This window comes from Carcharhinus amblyrhynchos, chromosome 23 (genome assembly GCF_965287045.1).
Source record: "Carcharhinus amblyrhynchos chromosome 23, sCarAmb.v2.hapA, whole genome shotgun sequence".
Lineage (NCBI taxonomy): Eukaryota > Metazoa > Chordata > Chondrichthyes > Carcharhiniformes > Carcharhinidae > Carcharhinus > Carcharhinus amblyrhynchos.
Window position 1 is genome coordinate 8,822,158 of NC_137346.1, and position 22,032 is coordinate 8,844,189.

At 47.9% G+C, this 22,032-nt stretch overlaps 2 protein-coding genes across 3 annotated transcripts in view; one reads left to right on the forward strand and one right to left on the reverse strand.

Annotated features, from left to right (window-relative positions):
• Nucleotides 1–554: 554 nt before the first annotated feature.
• On the reverse strand, nucleotides 555–3,349 carry LOC145357556 (uncharacterized). The gene is made up of 3 exons (XM_080211035.1): nucleotides 3,188–3,349; nucleotides 3,008–3,105; nucleotides 555–698 (listed from the first exon to the last, which is right to left on the reverse strand). The coding sequence occupies exons 1-3, from the start codon at nucleotides 3,315–3,317 to the stop codon at nucleotides 555–557; spliced, it is 372 nt and encodes a 123-aa protein (XP_080067161.1). The 5' UTR covers nucleotides 3,318–3,349.
• Nucleotides 3,350–5,210: 1,861 nt separating this feature from the next.
• Nucleotides 5,211–22,032, forward strand: part of LOC145357422 (aldehyde dehydrogenase, dimeric NADP-preferring-like) — a 33,614-nt gene continuing 16,792 nt past the window's right edge. The window contains exons 1-3 of one of the 2 annotated variants that reach the window (XM_080210750.1): nucleotides 5,211–5,348; nucleotides 16,506–16,678; nucleotides 19,351–19,582. In XM_080210750.1, the coding sequence (XP_080066876.1) occupies nucleotides 16,517–16,678; nucleotides 19,351–19,582 (394 nt within the window). In that variant the 5' untranslated portion in view covers nucleotides 5,211–5,348; nucleotides 16,506–16,516. Of the gene's footprint in view, nucleotides 5,349–11,782; nucleotides 11,903–16,505; nucleotides 16,679–19,350; nucleotides 19,583–22,032 lie in introns of those variants that run through there. The other variant, XM_080210749.1, reaches the window with a different exon arrangement.

The following is a 22,032-nucleotide window of genomic DNA, read 5'->3' on the forward strand; positions in this document are numbered from 1 at the left end:
TGCCACGGAAAGTAGTTGAGGCCAAAACTTTGTCTGGTTTCAAGAAGAAATTAGATTTCGCTCTTGGGACTAAAGGGATTGGGGGATATGGGGGTAAGGGGAGATCAGGATATTGAATTCGATGATCAGCCATGATTATAATGAATGGCAGAACAGGCTCGAAAGGCCGAATGGCCTATTCCTGCTACTAGTTTCCATGTATTGGGCGACATGGCGGCACAGTGATTAGCACTGCTGCCTCACAGTGCCAGGGACCTGGGTTCGATACCTGGCTTGGGTCACTGTCTGTGTGGAGACTGCACGTTAGTGGTTAGCAGCGCTGCCCCACAGTACTGTTGTAAACCGCTAGGAGGCAGCTCTGTAAACGTCAAGCTCCAGGTCCTCGACTGACTCACTTTGTCCTTGACTATTCTAGAGTGAGCAGGACATGTGGACACAAAGCAAAATCCTTCCATTGTAGGATGATGGGAGAGAGTAAAAAGAGCAGCTTGTCTTTTGGCGTAAGTTTGAAGACAAACATTGGTTAAGGAAACACGGGAAGAAAGGCAACGTGATTACCCACAAGAATCATTCCTGTCCTGGGGAACCACTGTGGCTTCAGCTGGTTCGAAAGCTCCGGTTCGCAGTACGTAGTCTGTGCTGAGTGCCATCGTATTGACCCAGTGTGCATGTCCCTGGAGGGTTCTACACATGACCCCCTGAAAATAGACCGGACAAACAGTTACCAAACTGTCCTCAGTATATTCCTCATGGAAACAAAACAAATTACCAAGACATTAATATACAATGCAGTACATTCACAAGGTCATCTGTGTAACCTAGAACATATTACGTACATGAACACAGTCTGTACGCAAATCTTCTTCCTTACATCATTTCAACACACAACACTCTGATCCGCAACTGTTGACCCACAAATAGATGGAGCATTTTGAGAATGGTCTTTAATAACATTAAAGAACCCAGATTGTTGCCAATGGGAATGTATCTAAATGGGTGTCACAGTGGTTAGCACTGCTGCCTCCCAGCGCCAGGGTCGATTCCCGGCTTGGGTCACAGTTCTGTGTGGAGTTTGCACATTCTCCCCATGTCTGCATGGGTTTTCTCCAGTTTCCTCCCACAGTCTGAAAGACATGCTGGTTAGGTGCATTGACTCGAACAGGCGCCGGAGTGTGGCGACTAGGAGAATTTCACAGTAACTTCATTGCAGTGTTAATGTAAGCCTTACTTGTGACTAATAAACAAACTTTAAAACTTTATCAATGGAAGTTCACCTCAGCGTGAATGCACTCAGATCAAACTGACCTAATAAATGCCTTTAAGAGGCTTCTGATAGGATAGATGCTGTAGCCATTTACAGGTGCCCAAAACTAGAGAATAAAAGTAGAAGATAGTAACCAAACAATGCAAAGAGGAACTGCTTTGTCCAGGTGGTCATGATGTGGGTATGCCGGCGTTGGACTGGCGTAAACACAGTAAAAAGTCTGACAACACCAGGTTTTAGTCCAACCTATTTATTTGATAATATACTCACTAGCTTTCGGGGTTACCCCCTTCGTCAGGTGAATGGAGAGTTCTGGCCTCAGACAGAGCATATAAAGCACAGACAGTTTAGAGATTACTGATTAAAATGCGAATCCTTACACAGGTTAGGTGTAACACAGGCCAGAACTCTCCATTCACCTGACGAAGGGGGTAACCCCGAAAGCTAGTGAGTATATTATCAAATAAATAGGTTGGACTAAAACCTGGTGTTGTCAGGCTTTTTATTGTCCAGGTGGTACAGTGGTTAGTGCTGCTGCCTCACAGCACCAGGGACCTGGATTCGATTCCCAGCTTGGGTCACTGTCTGTGTGGAGACTGCATGTTCTCCCCGTGTCTGCATGGATTTCCTCCGGGTGCTCTGGCTTCCTTCCACAGTCGGAAGAACATGCTAGTTAGGATGCATTGGCTGTATTAAGTTCTCCCTCAGTGTACTCGAACAGGCGCCCCACTTTGGTGACTAGGGGATTTTCACAGTAACTTCATTGCAGTATTGATGTAAGCCTACTTGTGATGTTAATAAATAAACTTTAAACTTTAGAGAGCAGTGGCAAAGTGGAACTTGCTGCCACAGGAAGTATTTGAGGCAAATATCATCAGGTGAGTGTCTGTGTGGAGTTTGCACGTTCTCCCCGTGTCTGCGTGGGTTTCCTCTGGATTTTCTGGTTTCCTCCCACAGTCCAGAAATGTGTGGGTTAGGTGGATTGGCCATTCTAAATTGCCCCTTGGTGTCCCAGGATGTGTAGGTTAGGGGGATTAGCGGGGTAAATGTGTGGGGTTACGAGGATAGCGTGAGTGGCGGGCCTGGTTAAGATTTGATTTGATTTGATTTATTATTGTCACATGTGTTAACATGCAGTGCAAAGTATGGTTTCTTGCACACTATACAGACAAAGCATACCATTCATAAAGAAGGAAAGGAGAGGGTGCAGAATGTAGCGGTACAGTCACAAATAGGGTGTAGAGAAAGATCAACTTAACATGAGGTAGGTCCATTCAAAAGACTGATGGCAGCAGGGAAGAAGCTGTTCTTGATTCAGTGACTTCAGACTTTTGTATCTTTTTCCCATCAGGAGAAGGTGGAAGAGAGAATGTCCGGGGTGCGTGGGGTCCTTAATTATACTGGCTGCTTTGCCGAGGCAGCAGGAAGTGTAGACAGAGTCAATGGATGCTCTGTTGGAGAGTAGGTGCAGAAATGATGGGCTGAATGGCCTCCTTCAGCACTGCCTGGATTCCATGGTCCACTCACAGTTTCAGTTGATCTCACTGTCACCTGAGTTAAAAGGACTTTGAGCACAGGAGTCTGTGCTGCAGTTCCAATGCAGCACCAAGGGAGTGTCGCTGAGTCTCAGTGCCTAACACTGTCTGCAGAAGATCCACTGGTCCCGCTGGCCACTCAAATTAAAACCCTTGTCAACAGGACATTTGGTTGCTGGCTGGGAGGTGTTACGAATTATTCACTCACAGATGCAGCGGTTCCCAGCAGAGATACGTAATCCACTTCGAGTGCCCAGTCAGGACCTTTCCCATTTGCTTGCCAGTGTTGGGATCCCACAGGAATATCTGAAATTAAACAGAGTGCAACTTTACCCAGAGACGAGAAGAAAAAAAGGTCCACGCACTTGGCGACGCTTCCAAAACCGACCTGCCATAAATCTCTGCCCAGACTCCAGTCCGTGTATTCGGGCCAGACTCGACAAGTCAACACGCTTTCCTGAGACAAGCGAGGGGCTCGGGTGAAATGTAAAAGGTGGCGGCAATGTGTTAAAATACATAACGTTGCTTTTTCAATGTTCTTATCTTAACACTATTTTCTCCCCCTGCCATTGCTATGGAAATGGCAAACAGCCAGTTTGAGAGTAAAATGGTTAATTAGTGACCAGAAAAAATATTGTCACGCACTGACAGCTTGATAAATATTCAGCTTCTTCCCTGCTGCCATCTGAATGGACCTACCTTATATTAAGCTGATCTTTCTCTACACCCCAGCTACGACTGTAACAGCACAATCTGCACCCTCTCCTTTCCTTTTCATAGAACTCCTACAGTGCAGAAGGAGGCCATTCAGCCCATCTGCACCAACAGAGCATCCCACACAGGCCCATCCAAACAACCCACATACTTACCCTGCTAATCCTCCGAACCAATACATCTTGGGACACTGAGGGGCAATTTAGCACGGCCAGTGCACCCTAACCTGCACATTTTTGGTGTCTGGGTGCAATCCAGAACACCCAGAGGAAATCCCCGCAGACACGGGGAGAACTCCACACAGTCACCCGAGGTCGGAATTGATCCCAGGTCCCCGGTGCTGTGAGGAAACAGTGCTAACCCACTGTGCCACCATGCCACCCGTTAACACTGCAATGAAGTTACTGTGAAAATCCCCTGGTCACCACACTCCAGCGCCCGTTCGGGTACACTGAGGGGGAATTTAGCACAGCCAATGCACCCTAACCAGCACGTCTTTTGGACTGTGGGAGGAAACCAGAGCATCCCGAGGAAACCCAACTAAACGTGAAGATGATGTGCAGACTCCGCACAGTGACCCAAGCCAAGAATTGAACCCGGGTCCCTGGTGCTGTGAGGCGGCAGTGCTAACCACTGTGCCATCTACCCAATGTGCCACTGTGTTGCCTGCCCACCGCGCCACCGGGCCACACAGTGGGTGGCAGTGTTGAATATTAAGAACTTGTATTTACAAAGCACCTTCCATGACCTCAGAATGTCCCAAAACGCTTTTAGAACACCAAGGCACTTTTATTTTAAGTATTGTGGCCATTGCTTTGTAGGAAGCACAGCACTGAATTTGTGCACAGCAAGATCCCACACAAAAAAAAGACCAGAAAATATTTTAGAGTTTGTGTGCAAAACTACCACTAGATTCGGGGAACCGTTCAAGGGTTACAATTCCCTTGTTGTTTGAGTGCTGGCGGAAGGATAAACATTGGCCAGAATACCGCCGATAACTCCCCCATTCTTCTTCGCAATAACTCTGTGGGATCCTCCATTTAACACCTGATCTGAAAGACTGCGCTGGCAGTGCAGCACGTCCCCAGTACTGCGGTCTGAGGTGCCGACCTGGATAATGCCTCAAGTCTCCAGAGTGGGTCTTAAACCCACAGCCTTCCGACTGACGCACTTGAGTCACACTTAACACAGCGCAGAGTGAATCGGACCAAAGATCACAGGGTGGCACAGTGGGTTAGCACTGCTGTCTCACAGCACCAGGGGGCTGGGTTCGATTCCCGGCCAAGTGTCTGTCTGTGTGGGGCTGGCACATTCTCTCTGCGTGGGTTTGGTTTCCCTCCCACATTCCAAAGATGTGTGGGTTAGGTGGATTGGCCATGCTAGTTTCTCCCCTGGTGTCAGGGGAACTAGCAGTGTAAATATGTGGGGTTACAGGGATAGGGCCTGTGTCGGATTGTGGTTGGTGCAGACTCGATGGGCTGAATGACCTCCTTCCACACTGTAGGGATTCTATGATCACCATAAGGACTCTGCTGTTTCCCTTTTTAGTGGTGGGGGGGGTAAGTATTGTGACCCATTGCAGAGTCTGCACTGGGAGATGGGACGCTCTCTGTTTCCTCTGCATCGTACACGCCCAATACGGGCACAGGATGGCTTCACACCAAGTTCACCTTCTCTCCTCTGTGCCCACAGTCCCAACTGGAGGAACAGCACCACCTGCTGCCTGTGGCATGGCATCTTTCTAACTCCTCTCACCAGCTGAAGGCAAAGTAAGAAGTCTCCAGGTTAAAGTCCAACAGGTTTATTTGGTAGCAATCCCCCGAGATTCTAACAAGGTAAGAAAGTGCGACATATTATTACAGCATTGGTCCTCTCCGCCTTTGAACAGGGGGAGGTTGTTTAAAAATGGCAGCACTTACATTTCTGAAATGCCCTTCACCACCACTAGATGTCGCCAAATGCTTCACAGCCAATGGAGTGCCTTCAGAGTGTCGCCATGGTTGTGACATTGGAAGTGCAGCAGCCAATGAGAGCACAGCAAGCTCCCACAAAGAGCCACAAGATGATCAATCTTCGTGACGTTGGGGTTGAGGGACAGGCGGAGGCCTGGGCCGTGAGGAAAATCTCCCAACTCTTTGTAGAATTCCTACAGTGCAGGAGGAGGCCATTCGGCCCATCGAGCCAGCACAGGTAACAATCCCACCCTAATCCCCACGATGTCATGAATTTACCCTGCTAAAGAGGCAATTCAGCACGGCCAACCAACCTAACCCCCACGTCTCTGGAGTGTGGGAGGAAACCGGAGCACCTGGAGGAAGCCCACGCAGGGACGGGGAGAATGTGCAGACTCCGCACAGACAGTTACCCAAGGCCAGAATTGAACCTGAGTCCCTGGCGCTGTGAGGCAGCAGTGCTAACCACTGTGCCGCCCCACTTGTTTGAAATAATGCCAGGGGATCTTTTGCATCCACTTGAGTCGGTGCACAATGTCCTGGTTTCTCGTCAACCCAACCGAAACACTGCATTCAACAGTGCAGCACTCCCTCAGTATTGCACTGCAGCGTCAGGCTTGATTTTGGTGTGCTTAAGTCCTGGAGTGAGGCTTGACCCAGGAACCCTGTGACTCTGAACTGAGCCTAAACCGGCATCAAAGGGAGAGACTGGAATAACCTTTCAGGAATTTATTTTTCTTTGAGAGACTTGCCTTCCAGTGGGGCTGAAGGCCACAGAAATGACAGCCTCCGTGTGCCCTTCCAATGAGCTGGTACACCGTGTCACAGCCCGCACTCGAAACACTGCCTGCGGCTGATAAATAATGTCAATCACATTTTCCGTTTCCACCTCCTGCTCCTCCAGCGTCTTCTCCAGTGAGGTGACAATTTCCGTCTCGTTCACGTAGAAGGCCAAAGGCAGGGGGTCATCCTGAAAACATCAGACCAGAAATAAGGATGATAACAGGGTGACCAAATAGGAACATAGAAAAACTGCAGCACAAACAGGCCCTTCGGCCCACAAGTTGCGTCGTTTTGGCACCAGTATTGGGGTAGGTGGGACTTGTTCGGGCGGGATGGGGTTGGTCTGAATCGTGCTGGGACCAGAGTGCTGGCGAATCGAGTAAAGAGGACTGTAGACAGGGCTTTAAACTAATTAGGGGGGGGGAGGGTGCGAGGGTAGGTGATGTTAGGAGGTCTACAGTTAAGGATAGGGTACAGGTAAGGGAAGAGGCTGAGGATGTCCCAAGTGGTGGCGTTACGGCAAATAGGGTCCAGGTGAAGGCTGGGATGAAAGCGCTTTATCTGAATGCACGAAGCATTCGGAATAAAGTGGATGAGCTGGTGGCGCAGATCGACACAAATGGATACGATCTGGTGGCCATTACAGAGACGTGGCTGCAAGGTGACAGGGACTGGGAGATGAATGTACAGGGTTATCAAGTGTTTAGGAAGGATAGGCAGGAGGAAAGAGGGGGTGGCGTAGCTCTGCTGATTAAGGACAGCATCAAGGTGGTAGCAAGGGATGATATCGGAGCCAAAGAGCAGAAAGTGGAATCGTTGTGGGTGGAGATTAGGAACAGCAAAGGGAGGAAGACGCTGGTGGGTGTCGTCTATAGGCCCCCGAATAATGATCTGGAGGTGGGGCGGGCTGTTAACGCGCAAATAAGTGCGGCGTGCAGGAATGGGACGGCAGTAGTTATGGGGGATTTCAATCTGCATATTGATTGGTCGACCCATGTTGGACGAGGTGGGCTCGAGGAGGAGTTCTTGGAATGCTGCCGGGATAATTTCCTTGAACAGTGTGTGTTGGAGCCGACGAGGGAGCGAGCTATCTTGGATCTGGTGCTATGTAATGAGGCGGGTAGAATTAGGGACCTTGAGGTGAAGGATCCTCTTGGAGAGAGTGATCATTGTATGGTGGAGTTTCTGTTGCAGATGGAGGAGGAGAAAGTGGGTTCCCGGACACGTGTCCTTTGTTTGAATAGAGGGGAGTATGGTAGGATGAGAGAAGAATTGGCGAATGTGGACTGGGGGAGCGCGTTGGAAGGTAGGTCTGCTGAGGAGCAGTGGAGGATCTTTAAGGAGATCTTTCTTGGTGCTCAGCAGAAATTTATTCCGATGGTTAAAAAGGACAGTAGGAAGAGAGGTAATAAGCCGTGGATAACGAAGGAGGTGAAGGAAAGTGTTAAATTAAAAGCGGAGGAATTTAGAGTAGCTAAGAGCAGTGGGCGAGAAGAGGATTGGGAAAGGTTTAAATGTCAACAAAGATTGACAAAAAAGTTGATAAAGGAGGGTAGGAGAAGCTATGAAGCTGGGCTAGCGCTTAATATAAAAAAGGATAGCAAGAGTTTTTATAAATATATAAAAAGGAAGAGGCTGGCTAGGGTGAACGTTGGTCCCTTAGCGGATGAGAAAGGGGACCTAGTGGTAGGGGATGGGGATATGGCTAAGGTCTTGAATAACTTTTTTGTTTCTGTCTTCACGGAGGAGGACGTGAATAATTTGCCGGGTGTTAGCGATGGAAAGGTGGTAGGACTGGAGGGTCTTAATGACATTACTGTTACTAGAGAGGTGGTGCGCGACAGACTGGAGGGGCTGATTGTGGACAAGTCCCCAGGACCGGATGGAATGCATCCGAGGGTTCTGAAAGAAATGGCGGAGGTGATAGTGTATGCCTTGGTGGTTATTTTCCAGACGTCGCTGGATTCCGGGGAAGTGCCGGAGGATTGGAAAACGGCTAATGTTACGCCGTTGTTTAAGAAGGGTGCCAGGCAAAAGGCGGGGAATTACAGGCCGGTTAGTTTAACGTCTGTGGTAGGTAAAATGTTAGAATCCGTCATTAAGGAGGAAATTGCGAGGCATCTTGAAGGGAATTGCTTGATAGGGCAGACGCAACACGGTTTCATTAAAGGGAAGTCGTGTCTGACAAATTTACTGGAGTTCTATGAGGATGTGTCTAGGGCGGTGGATAGAGGAGAGCCGGTGGATGTGGTCTTTCTGGATTTTCAGAAGGCGTTTGATAAGGTACCTCACAAGAGGTTACTGCAGAAGGTCAGAGGACATGGAGTTGGGGGTAGGGTGTTAGCGTGGATAGAGGATTGGTTGTCAAATAGGAGGCAGAGAGTGGGGGTCAATGGGTGCTATTCGGATTGGCGGTTGGTGACTAGTGGGGTGCCCCAGGGGTCGGTGCTGGGGCCTCAGCTATTTACCATTTATATAGATGATCTGGAGGAGGGAACCGAGTGTAGGGTGTCGAAATTTGCTGATGACACCAAGATTGGGGGAAAGGCAAATTGTGCGGAGGGTGTGGAGAGTCTGCAGAAGGATCTAGATAGACTGGGCGAATGGGCCAGGAAATGGCAAATGGAATTTAATGTTGGCAAGTGTGAGGTGGTCCACTTTGGTAGGAAGAATGGTAGGAAGGACTATTACTTACGTGGCGAAAAACTGCAGCAGGCGACGGTGCAGAGGGACCTCGGGGTCCTTGTGCACGAGTCGCAAAAACCCAGCCTGCAGGTGCAGCAGGTGGTCAGGAAGGCGAATGGGATGCTGGCCTTCATAGCGAGGGGGATTGAATATAAAAGTAGGGAGGTCTTGCTGCAGCTGTATAGGGCATTGGTGAGGCCGCAGCTGGAGTACTGTGTGCAGTTTTGGGCGCCGCACCTGCGCAAGGATATTTTGGCCCTGGAGGGAGTGCAGAGGAGGTTTACTAGGCTGATACCGGAGTTGAGGGGGTTGAGCTATGAGGAGAGGCTGAATAAACTAGGCTTGTACTCGTTAGAGTTTAGAAGAATGAGGGGAGATCTCATTGAGACGTATAAGATGATGAATGGGATGGATAGGATAGAGGTGGAAAGACTCTTCCCGCTCAAAAAAGACAGTAGGACTAGGGGGCACAGCCTCAAGATAAAGGGGGGGCGGTTCAGAACGGAGTTGAGGAGGAACTTCTTCACTCAAAGGGTGGTGAATCTCTGGAATTCTCTGCCCGTTGAAGTGGTGGAGGCTGCCTCGCTAAATATTTTTAAGAAGCGGGTTGATGGGTTTTTGATAAGAGAGGGGATTAAGGGTTATGGGGAGAGGGCGGGAAAGTGGAACTGAGCCACGACAGATCAGCCATGATCTTATTGAATGGCGGGGCAGGCTCGAAGGGCCAGATGGCCTACTCCTGCTCCTATTTCTTATGTTCTTATGTTCTTATATCCCTACCAACTAGGCTTACCTATAACCCTCAATCCTATTAAGTCACAAGGAGGGAGGGAATAGAGAGAGACAGTCTGAGTGAGGGCAGAAGGATTTTTATTTTGTTTAGCTGGGGCATCATGATCGATAGAGGCTTGGAAGGATATAGGGTCTGTCCCTGTGCTGTACTGTTCTTTGTTCTAGTTTTACCTTGGGCACCAGGTTCTTCCCAATAATCCCTCATCTACATCAATTATTAATAACAAACCTTGAGAATACACACAATACCTGCTCAATATGTTGTATTTACAATCTCTGCTTACATTGCCAGTAAGTCATTTATTTATTAATCACAAGTAGGCTTACATCAGCACTGTACTGAGGTCACTGTGAAAACCAACCTCTCGTCCACTGACCCAGTCCACACTTCCCGCTGCCTCGGGAAACCAGCCAGCAGAATTAAGGACCCCTCAGGCACCCCGGACATTCTCCCTTCCACCTTCTTCCGTCGGGAAAAAGATACAAAAGTCTGAGGTCATGTACCAACCGACTCAAGAACAGCTTCTTCCCTGTTGCTGTCAGACTTTTGAATGGACCTACCTTGCATTAAGTTGACCTTTCTGTCAGGGCTAAGTTTTTCACTCAGAGGGTGGAGAGTGAGTGGAAACGGCTGCCGTCGGTGGTGGTAGAGGCGAACTCGTTGGGGTCTTTTAAGAGACTTCTGGATGAGTACATGGGATTTAATGGGATTGATTATAGATAGGCCTGGTAGGTAGGGATAGGATCAGCGCAACTTGTGGGCCGAAGGGCCTGTTTGTGCTGTAGTGTTCTATGTTTTCTATACCCTATCTATGACTGTAACACTACATTCTGCACACTCTCCTTTCCTTCTCTATGAATGGTGTGCTTTGTCTGTATGGTGCGCAAGGAACAATACTTTTCACTGTATACATGTGACAATAATAAATGAAACCAAATCAAAAATCCCCTAGTCACCACATTACGGCACCTGTTTGGGTACCCTGAGGGAGAATTTAGCACGGCCAATGCACCCTAACCAGCACGTCTTTGGGCTGTGGGAGGAAATTGGAGCACCTGGAGGAAACCCATGCAGACACGAGAAGAATGTGCAGACTCCGCACAGACAGTGACCCAAGCCGGGAATGGAACCTGGGCCCCTGGTGCTGTGAGGCAGCAGTGCTGACCACTGTGCCACCGTGTCGCCCTCATCAATTAAACTCCCAATACAAGTGTTTAAAATGGAACTCCTAACATGCGAAAATAAGAAGCTTAATTGGACTCGCCGTATTAATACTGCGGTTACAAGAGCAGGATAAAGGCTCGTAACTCACCTGCTGACAAAACCTGTCCATCATCTACAAGGTACAAGTCAGGAGTGTGGTGGAATTCTCTCCACTTGCCTGGATGGGTGCGGCTCCAACAACACTCAAAGAAGCTCGACACCAGGATTGGCACCACATCCACAAACATCCTCTCCCTCCACCACTGACGCTCAGTCGCAGCAGTCTGTACCATCTACAAGATACACTGTAAAGAATTCACCAAAGATCCTTAAGAAGCTGCTTCCAAACTCACTACCACTTCCATCTAGAAGGACAAGGGCAACAGGTACATAGGAACACCACCACCTACAGATTCCCCTCCAAGCCATTCACCACCCTGACTTGGAAATATATTACTGTCCCTTCGCTGTCTGTGGATCTAAATCCTGGAATTTCCTCCCTAGAAGCACTGTCCCTACACTGCAGGGTCTGCAGCGGGTTTCAAGGAGGCAGCTCACCACCAGCTGGTGAAGGGTAACTGGCAAATGGGCAATTAACCCTGTCCTAGTCTGCAATGCTCACCTCCCATAACTGACACGTTTATCAAGTTGTGACCCAGTTGTGCAGAGATATAACAATCTCTCCCTGATAATTTGGAATTGGATAATAACGTTTCACAGGGCTATGAGCCGAATGAATAGTGTTTTCTTGGCACAGCTATGATGCAGGAATTTCTAAACAGTGACTCAGTGTTAAACAGTAGAAGGCTAGTTAGTCATAGACCAGGAGGAGGTCACTCTATACTCGTGTACCAGTGGGATGGGAGGATGGATATTAAATCTTGTACTCAGGCACTCAGAAAGCAAAGTGCTTGCTCTGGGATAGTGCAGAGCTCCCTGGGTATTGGTGTGGCTGCATCCTTTTCAGTAAGAGGTGAGTCTGGCATTCTATTTCTGACTTGCAGTTTATTGGTGGTGGAGAGGCCTTGGGCCTTGAGTTAAACAGATGCAACTGTTCAGTTGTAGCCTGAAAGGGCGTCAGGATGGCACTGCTGCCTCACAACGCCAAGAACCCGTGTTCGATTCCTGGCTTCTGTCACTGTGCGGAGTCTGCACATTCTCCCCGTGGCTGTGTGGGTTTCCCCCCGTGTGCTCCGACTCCCTCCCACAGGTCAAAGGTGTGGTGGTGAGGTGAATTGGCCATGGTAAATTGTCCCTTAGTGTCCCAAGACGTATAGGTTAGTGGATTAGCCCTGGTAAATGTTTGGGGTTACGGGGATAGGGCAGGAGAGAGGGGCTGGAGAAGCTGCCCTTTCACAGAGTCGGTGCAGGCTCAATTGGCCAACTAGCCTCCTGCAGCGATTCTAAGTGAGTTAAAGTTTATTTATTAGTCTCAAGTAAGCCTTACACTGACTCTGTCTGTACTTCCCGTTGCCTCAGCAAAGCAACCAGCATAATTAAGGACCCCACGCACCCCAGACATTCCCTCTTCCACCGAAAAAAGGATACAAAAGTCTGAGGTCACATACCGACCGACTCAAGAACAACTTCTTCCCTGCTGCTGTCGGGCTTTTGAATGGACCTACCTCGCATTAAGCTGATCTTTCTCTACACCCTAGCTATGACTGTAACACAACATTCTGCACTCTCTCATTTCCTTCTCTATGAATGATATGTTTTGCCTGTATAGCGCGCAAGAAGCAATGCTTTTCGCTGTGTGTGCTAATGGATGTGACAATAATAAATCAAATTGAAAATCAAAATCATTAACACTGCAAAGAAGTTATTGCCCTAGTTGCCACACTCTGGCGCCTGTTCAGGTCAATGCATCTAACCAGTCCATCTTTCAGACTGTGGGAGGAAACCGGAGCACCCGGAGGAAACCCACGCAGACATGGGGAGAATGTGCAAACTCCACACAGACAGGGACCTGAGCCGGGAATCAAACCTGGGTCCCTGGCGCTGTGAGGCAGCAGGGCTAACCACTGTGCCACCGTGGTTAAACACTCAATTAAGAAACATAGAATCCCTACAATACAGAAGCGCATCTTATCATGGCTACACATCGTTGGATATGAAGGGGTAATTTAGCACGGCCAAACCACCTAACAATCATAGAATCCTTACAATGCTGAATGAGACCATTGGGCCCATCAAGCCTGCACTAACAACAATCCCACCCAGGCCCTATCACCATAACCCCATATATTTACCCTGCTAGTCACCCTGACACAAAGGGGCAATTTAACATGGCCAATCAACCTAACCTACACATCTCTGGGATTACTGTACAACTTTGGTTCCAGATGGCTGAAAGTGCAGCCACCAATGGTGATATGATGAATGGGGAGATGTATAAAGTGCCACGGTACCCTGTGTGCGACTGCATCAAAATATGAGATGGTTTTACCTTGGGCAACAGGACATTGCACACAAGCTGCAACTTGTCAGGTGTAATGTCAATCGGCACATCAAAAGGTGTGCCTAAGATTTCGCCGCCCTCATCCTTGAACTGTATCAGCAGCCGCTTGCTGTCCTCCTTCATCGCTGGATGCTGCATAAGAGCTGGAAAAGAGAGCGGGAGAGAGGCTGATCCAATATCCAAACTCCTGAAATTATTTCCAAAACAATTGCAATATTTCCAAATACTATTTGGAAATTTCCAAAAACACAAATAAACACGCTCCAAAACGGGAAAGTTAATATCCGGCAGGCAGAGTTTTGCTTTGTTGTCATGAATAAAGCAACTGCTTACCCGATTCTTCCCAATAAACCCTCATCTACATTGATTATTAATAACAAGCCATGAGAATACACACAATGCCTGCTCAATATGTTGTATTTACAATGTCTGCTTACATCGCCAATCAACACTGAAACTCCCGATGTAAGAATGGAAAGATATCGTTGTCCCTTCCCCGTTCCTGGGTCTCGGTCCTGGAATTTCCTCCCTAACAGCACCGTGGGTGTACCTACATCCCGGGGTCTGCAGCGGTTCGAGAAGGCAGCTCACCGCCACCTTTTGAAGGGTAACTGGGGATGGGCAATAAATCCTGTCCCAGACAATGATGCCCATAAATGACATTGTTATCAAGCTGTGACCCAGTTGTGTGGGGAGAGAACAACCTCTCCCTGGCATCTTGAAATTGGAATTAAAGCTCGAAAAGGTGCGGATTTGCAGGGCTTTAAGGATGTGAGCTGAATGAGTAGTTTTTTTCTATGGTGTTGGGAATTCCCAGGAAGTTACTCAATGTTAAATAGTGAAAGGCTGGTTAGGCATAAACTCGGAGGGGGTCATTCCACCCCCCCATGAGATGGATGGGTAGATATTAAATTTCGTACCCAGACACTCACAGAGCAAAGTATTTCCTCTTGGACGGTGCAGAGCTTCCTGGGTACTGGTGTGGCTGCATCCTTCTCAGTACGAGGTGAGTCTGGCATTCCATTTCTGACTTGGAGTTTATCGGTGGTGGAGAGGCTATGAGGGACCTGGCAGACGGACTCTTGTTAAAGGGACGTAACTGTTTATTTGTGGCCTGAAAAGGCAGCAAGGTGGCACAGTGGTTAGCACTGCGGCCCCACAGTGCCAAGGACCCCGGGTTCAATTTCCACTTTGGGCCACTGTCTGTGTGGAGTTTGCACGTTCTCCCAGTGTCTGCGCGGGTTTTCTCCGGGCGCTCCGGTTTCTTCCCACAGCCCAAAGATCTGCAGGTTAGCTGGATTGGTCATGCTAAATGGTCCCTTAGTGTTCCAAGATGTGTAGGTTAGTGGATTAGCCATGGTAATTGTTTTGGGGCTACTGGGATAGGATGGAGGGAGAGGGCCAGGGTAAAATCCTCTTTCAGAGAGTCAGCGCAGACTCAATTGGCCAAATAGCCTCCTTCTACACTGTAGAGATTCTAAGTGAGTTAAACACTCAATTAAGAAACAGAATCCCTACAATGCAGAAGCGCATCTTGGCTACACATCTTTGGACCTGAAGGGGCAATTTAGCATGGCCAAACCACCTAACAATTATAGAATCATAGAATCCTTACAGCGTGGAGCTAACAGCTGTGCAAAAGATTGTCTGAACTTGCTTGAAAAATCAGTGAAGTTTGCAGTGCTGAATGAACAAGCTCTTTAAGGAGCTTAAGAGGTATTTAACTGATGACAATAAAGAATGGGTGACAAATGCTGGCCTCTTCCACAAGGCCCACATCCCATGAAAGAATAAAAAAAAATTGATTGGCAGAAAATCCTCCTTCTCCCTGCAATGTTACATTTTGTAACGAAAGGGGTGGCACGGTGGCACAGTGGTTAGCACTGCTGCCTCACTGCGCCAGGGACCCGGGTTCGATTCCCAGCTTGGGTCACTGTCTGTGTGGAGTCTGCGCGTTCTCCCCGTGTCTGTGTGGGTTTCCTCCGGGTGCTCCGGTTTCCTCCGACATGAGGTGGAGATACCGGCGTTGGACTGGGGTAAGCACAGTAAGAAGTCTGACAACACCAGGTTTAAGTCCAACCGATTTACTATCAAATAAAATGGTTGGACTTAAACCTGGTGTTGTCAGACTTCTTACTGTGTTCTTCCGACACTCCAAAGATTAATTTCTCTACACTCTAGCTATGACTGTAACACTACATTCTGCACTCTCTCGTTTCCTTCTCTATGAACGGTATGCTTTGTCTTTATAGCGCACGAGAAACAATAATTTTCGCTGTATGTTAATACATGTGACAATAATAAATCAAATCAAATCAAAGGTGTTAGCTGAATTGGCCATGCTAAGTTCTCCCTTGGTGTATCTGAACAGCTGCTGGAGTGTGGCGACTGGGAGATTTTCACAGTAACTTCATTGCAGTGTGACTGTAAGCCTATTTGTGACACTAATGAATAAACTTTAACAAAAACAGTCCAAAAGACCTGCTGATTAGGTGCTAAGTTTCTCCATTTGGGTTAAATAAGAAGGGGGAGTGGAGTGCAGATTACTGATATGATTGTGAAAACTCGCAATGAAATGCCGAATATAAAGCTGGGGATGTGTCGGGGGGTCCAGGAGGAGTGAGCAGACTGGAGACCAGAGTCAGATTTATGGAGTTGGGTGTGAGGAGGGAGGTTTCTTGGTGAAGAAGCAAGCACAGGAGCGGAGGCAGTGATGGAGGAAGACTCAGAATTATATCAAATGCAGGTCATAGGTTAGAGCTGAAACATTAACCTCATGTCGGTTAGATATTGACTGATCCATCATTCATTTCCTGTTTTAGTGACGGGACTCTCTGTGATGCTAGTGTATCTTTAAGAAATGTATTTTTTAAATCATGTTCTCTGCAGCTGTAAGCAGCTTTGTTTATTCTCATTGCTTCTGAACTATCTGCTTAGCAATCCTTTTATTGCTGCTTTAAAGGGCGCAGGATACGAGTTCCTCTTGATACATTAATTACTAATCAATCAGGGAGTTCATATTCTGAGTCCTACTGGGAGATGAGTCAGGGATTTCCCCCCCCAGTGTAAGTCCTGGGGTTTATCACACTGACCATTGCTTTGTCTTCCTTGGCAGGTTGGGACATCATGGATCAGATCAGTCTTGTTGTATCCAGTGCGAGAGCCGCCTACAATCAGGGGAAAACCCGGTCTCTGGAATTCCGCGTTCAGCAGCTAAAGGCGCTGGAGAGGATGATCACGGAGAGAAAGGAAGAGTTCTCACTGGCGCTCAAAAAGGACTTGCACAAGGTTTGAAACCGCTGTTGATATGCATTCAGCCAGGTTGCACAAACCCCTCCGCAATCTCCCCTGGATGTTGATGATAATTAGACATGTTTTCATTCACTGCTAAAAGTATGTCAGTTTCTTGCTCTCCACTCTGGAGTGTTAATTTGGTTCCATCGCGCCCTGAACAACAGAGTGTGTTAGTGGAAGGATCTGTGGCTGGTTAACAGCCTGACTGACAGCAAAACCAATACTCCTTCCATCGGCTTAACCACCTTCACACCAACCCACTGGCTGGTCAGTCCTGTACAATGGGAAGGAGTTACAGGCGTTCACAATTCTAACAGCCCTCCCTAACCTGGGAAATTCTATCTGGTCCGTGATGGGGAATCTCATTGAAATGTATAGAATACTGAGAGGCCTGGATCGAGTGGACGTGGGGAAGTGTTTCCATTCGTCGGAGAGACTAGGATCTGAGGGCACAGCCTCAGAATAAAGGGACGACCCTGTGGAACCAAGATGAGGAGGAATTACTTCAGCCAGAGGGTGGTGAATCTATGGAATTCATTGCCACGGAAAGCTGTGGAGGCCGGGTCACTGAGTGTATTTAAGATAGAGGTTTGTGATTGGTAAGGGGATGGAAAGTTGTGGGAGAAAAAGCAAGAAAATAGGGGTGAGAAATCTATCAGCCATGATCGACTAGCAGAGCAGACTCGATGGGCCAAATGGCCTACTTCTGCTCCAAATCTTATGATTTTATAATCTCTCTCTAGGCTTCTTGCCTTAACCGAACGTCAAGCTGTAGGGGAAGGGAAAGTGGGAAGGAGATTTGTGTCTGTGTCGATTGTGCATCTACCAGTGTTCTCAGTGCTGTTGTCGCTGGCAACTTGATTGTCTGATCCTCCCCCCGAGACTGCCGACTGGAATATTTACTGGGAGTTGTGACAGAGAGCGGAAGTTACTGATGACCAGGGCATCAAAGACAGTGCGGTTGATAAGATGGGCAGCTACAGAGTTATTCTGGTGAATGGAGAACCAGCGCTTTGTGCTATTGGGTGTTTGTAATCAGTTGTTTTCTCTCGGGTTTGAAGGGTGGGGAAGAAGAACTGGGACTGAACTAATTGAAGGTAATTACATGTTGCTAAGAAACTGAATGGGTTTGGGTGTGGAGGGAATGCAGGCGAAATCTGTGGCAGCCCAGGAAGGTCACTGGCTTGCATTTGAATTATCTGAACACTTCCAGGATGACCGGTGGCGCAGCGGTTAGCACTGCTCCCTCACAGCACCAGGGACCCGGGTTCAATTCCGACCTTGGGTCACTATCTGTGTGGAGTCTGCACATTCTCCCCATGTCTGCATGGGTTTCCTCCGGGTGCTCCAATTTCCTCCCACAGTGTGAAGATGGGCAGGTTAGCAGCTGTGATAAATGGCCCTTCATGTCAGGGGAGTTAGCAATGTAAACATGTGAGGTTACAGTGATAGGGCCTGGGTGGGATTGTTGTTGGTGCAGGCTCGATGGGCTGAGTGGCCTCCTTCTGCACTGTAGGGATTCTGAGGTACAATTGCCCTTTGAGCTAGCCAGAGAGTGAAGAAATCTGCTCCAGTTTCCTTTCTTGGTAACAACCAATGTGGACTAGAAATGTCACTCAGTGGGACTTGGGTATTTCCATCTCCCTCCCCTCCCTCATGGGTCAAACTACTTGTCCCGGGTGACCGTAGGCTGCTTTCCGCTTTGAGGGGGAGTGCTGACTGGTGGTGATTTAACCCGAGGGTCATCACAGCTCGGGCGTGGGGGCAAGGTTGAGAAGATGGAGCCTAACCTAAGCTCCTGAAACTTGTGTATAAGCTCACGACAAATGGCTATTTAGAGGAGATACTGAAAGCTGCTCCATATCTGGGGGCTGTGTTGTCTCGGGTTCCCGTTCCTCCAATCTGAAACTGATAACATGAGGTGGGAGTTGGGAATTTGTTGGGAATTGGTGATGAATTGAGAAGCAGAATGGGATTGACGTCTTAGGAGAGTCGGCATTTTATTTTATTTCTGGTGTAATTCCAGTTATAAATATTACTGTGGCTGGGGGCCCTACCAGGGCACGGCACAGTGGCACAGTGGTTAGCACTGCTGCTTCACAGCTCCAGGGACCTGGGTTCGATTCCCGGCTCGGGTCACTGTCTGTGTGGAGTTTGCGCATTCTCCCCATGTCTGCATGGGTTTCCTCTGGGTGCTCCGGTTTCCTCCCACAGTCCAAAGATGTGCGGGTTAGGTTGATTGGCCATGCTAATAAATTGCCCCTTAGTGTCCTGAGATGTGTAGATTAGAGGGATTAGTGAGTAAATATGTAGAGATATGGGGATAGGGCCTGGGTGGGATTGTGGTGGGTGCGGACTCGATGGGCCGAATGGCCTCTTTCTGCACGGTAGGATTTCTATGACCCCAACTCTAAACTGAAAAGACATCCAGCGTTAATGCTCCTGTGTAGTGTTGAGTGATACGTGCGTTATGTATGGGGGACGTTGACTGTGTTGTTCTTGGCTGTGATGCCACACATGACCGAAAAGCCCCCTTGGATGGCCAGGCCCTTTCCTTTAAAATGGGGGATCGCAGAACAATACCCGATTCGCCAGGGAAGGAGAAAATGGATGGTGAAAGGAAGAGATCCTTAAGAACGTTTTTTTCTTTCTTTTTGAATTTGCAGAATGCATTTGCTGTGGAGGTTTTTGAAATGGCAGGCATCCTGAATGAAATTACTTTGGCTATAAACAAATTGCCCGAATGGACAGCCCCAGAGTACGTGTCCAAGAGCATGATGACATTAATGGACACTGTCTATATCCATCAAGAACCTCTGGGAGTGGTTCTGATCATTGGGGCCTGGAACTACCCATTGGCCCTTACGATCCAGCCTTTAGTCGGGGCAATCGCAGCAGGTAAGCTCTGGGTTAATCACCTCCCAATCTCTGTCAGAAAGGTCAATGATAATCAGTGAATTATAGAATCCCGACAGCGCTGAAGGAGGCCATTCGACCCATCGCATCTGCACTGACCACAGTCCCACCCAGGCCCTATTCCCATAACCCCATGTGGTTTATTTTTATTTTGATTGCTTACTTCATCATGATTTCCCCAGTTACCTATCTCTGCTGGATTTGATTTGATTTATTATGGTCATATATATTAGCACACAATGAAAATATTGAGTATACTGTACATAGAGAAGGAAAGGAGAGAGTTCAGAATGTTATAGTCTTAGCTAGGGTGTAGAGAAACACCAACTGAGTGCAAGGTAGGTCCATTCAAAAGTCTGATGGCAGCAGGGAAGAAGCTGTTTTTGAGTCGGTTAGTATGTGACCTTAGTCTTTTGTATCTTTTTCCTGATGGAAGAAGGTGAAAGAGAGAATGTCCGGGGTGCGTGGGATCCTTAACTATGCTGGCTGCTTTGCCAAGGCAGTGGGAAATGTAGATAGAGTTAGTGGATGGGAGGCTGGTTTGTGTGATGGATTGGGCTACATTCTCTGTAGTTTCTTGCGGTCTTGGGCAGAGCAGGAGCCATACCAAGCTGTGATACAATCAGAAAGAATGCTTTCTGTGATACATTTGTAAAAGTTGGAGAGAGTTGTAGCTGACATGCCAAATTCCCTTTGTCTCCTGAGAAAGTAGAGGTGTTGGTGGGCTTTCTTAATTGTGGTGCTGGCATGGGAGAGAGCAGGACGGGTTGTTGGTGATCTGGACACCTAAAAACTTGAAGCTCTCGACCCTTTCTACTTTGTCCCCATTGATGTAGACAGGGGTACGTTCTCCCTTATGCTTCCTGAAGTCAATAACAATCTCCTTTAGTTTTGTTGACATTGAGGGAGAGATTATTGTTGTTGATCCAGTTCACCAGCTTCTCTATCTGATTCCTGTCTCATCATTATTTGAGATCCAACGCACTGTGGTGGTGTCATCAGCAAACTTGAAACTGGGGTTGGAGGTCTGATTTGTGGGGCATTGTAGCTGAGTCTGGCCTTGCCCTCCCTCTGAACTTGTGCTCACCACCTTGCACACACAGCGGAGGCTTGGATAGTGGCCAGGAGCCGAGAGGCTGGCTGACTTTTCTTCCCTGCTCTCTCTCTCCACCCCAGCGACACTGGAGTTGGCCAAATTCCAAACTGCTCCTTGGGCACAGCAGAGTGGCGGAACAAGAAATCCGTGTATGCCTCAGCAATCCGCATTGCCGGAAATGAGAGCATTGAATGAGCCCAGCTGGAAAATCCAAGGAGTTTTATCAAGTTAGACTCAACCCTAAGTTTTACACTTTGATTTTGGCATTGTGGGCCATTGGTGCTCCATTCCGATTGTGTTTCAACTGACCCACTGGGGAACTTTTATCAAACAAACTTTATTTAAGAACACGGCTAAAGTATAATAAGAAAAATTAGCATAACTTTTACCGTTTACACAAATCAGCCACGATATAATTTAAACATTAACAGTTAAGGCAGCACAGTTGGTTATACTCTGCCTCACGGCGCCAGGGATCTGGGTTCAATTCCAGCCTTGAGTCACTGTGCAGAGCTTGCGCGTTCTCCCCGTGTCTGGGTGGGTTTCCTCTGGGTGGGTTTCCTCCCACAGACCGAAAGACGTGCTGGTTAGGGTGCATTGGCCATGTTAATTTGTCCCTTAGTGCCAGGGGGATGAGCAGGATAAATATGTGGGGTTATGAGAATAGGGCTTGGGCGGAATTGTGGTCGGCGCAGACTCGATGGGCCAAATGGCCTCCTTCTGCACTGTAGGGATTCTAGTTAACTATGATGTTCCCAGTCAAACAACGCCCCTTCCTTAACTTGGCACAAAATAACTAGTATGTTTAAACCTTACTTATTGGTGTCACAGGTAGACTTACATTAACACTGTAATACAAACTTGTTCCTTCTTTTTTGCATTGTTCTATCTTAAAATTGTACAATTATCCAGTCTCCCCTTATAACTCAAACCATCAAGTCCCAGTAGCATCTTAGTAAATCCTTTCTGCACTTTTTCTAGTTTAATAATATCCTTTCTATAATACGGTGACCAGAATTGCACACAGTATTCCAAGTGTGGCCTTACCAATGTCTTGTACAACTTCAACAAGGCGTTCCAACCCCTGTACTCAATGTTCTGACCGATGAAACCAAGCATGCCGAATGCCTTCTTCACCACTCTGTCCACCTGTGACTCCACTTTCAAGGAGTTATGAACATGTACCCCTAGATCTCTTTGTTCTGTAACTCCCCCCAACGCCCTACCATTAACTGAATAAGTCCTGCTCTGGTGCAATCTGCCAAAATGCATCACCTTGCATTTGCCTACATTAAGCTCGATCTGCCATTCGTCAGCCCACTGGCTCAAAGATCAG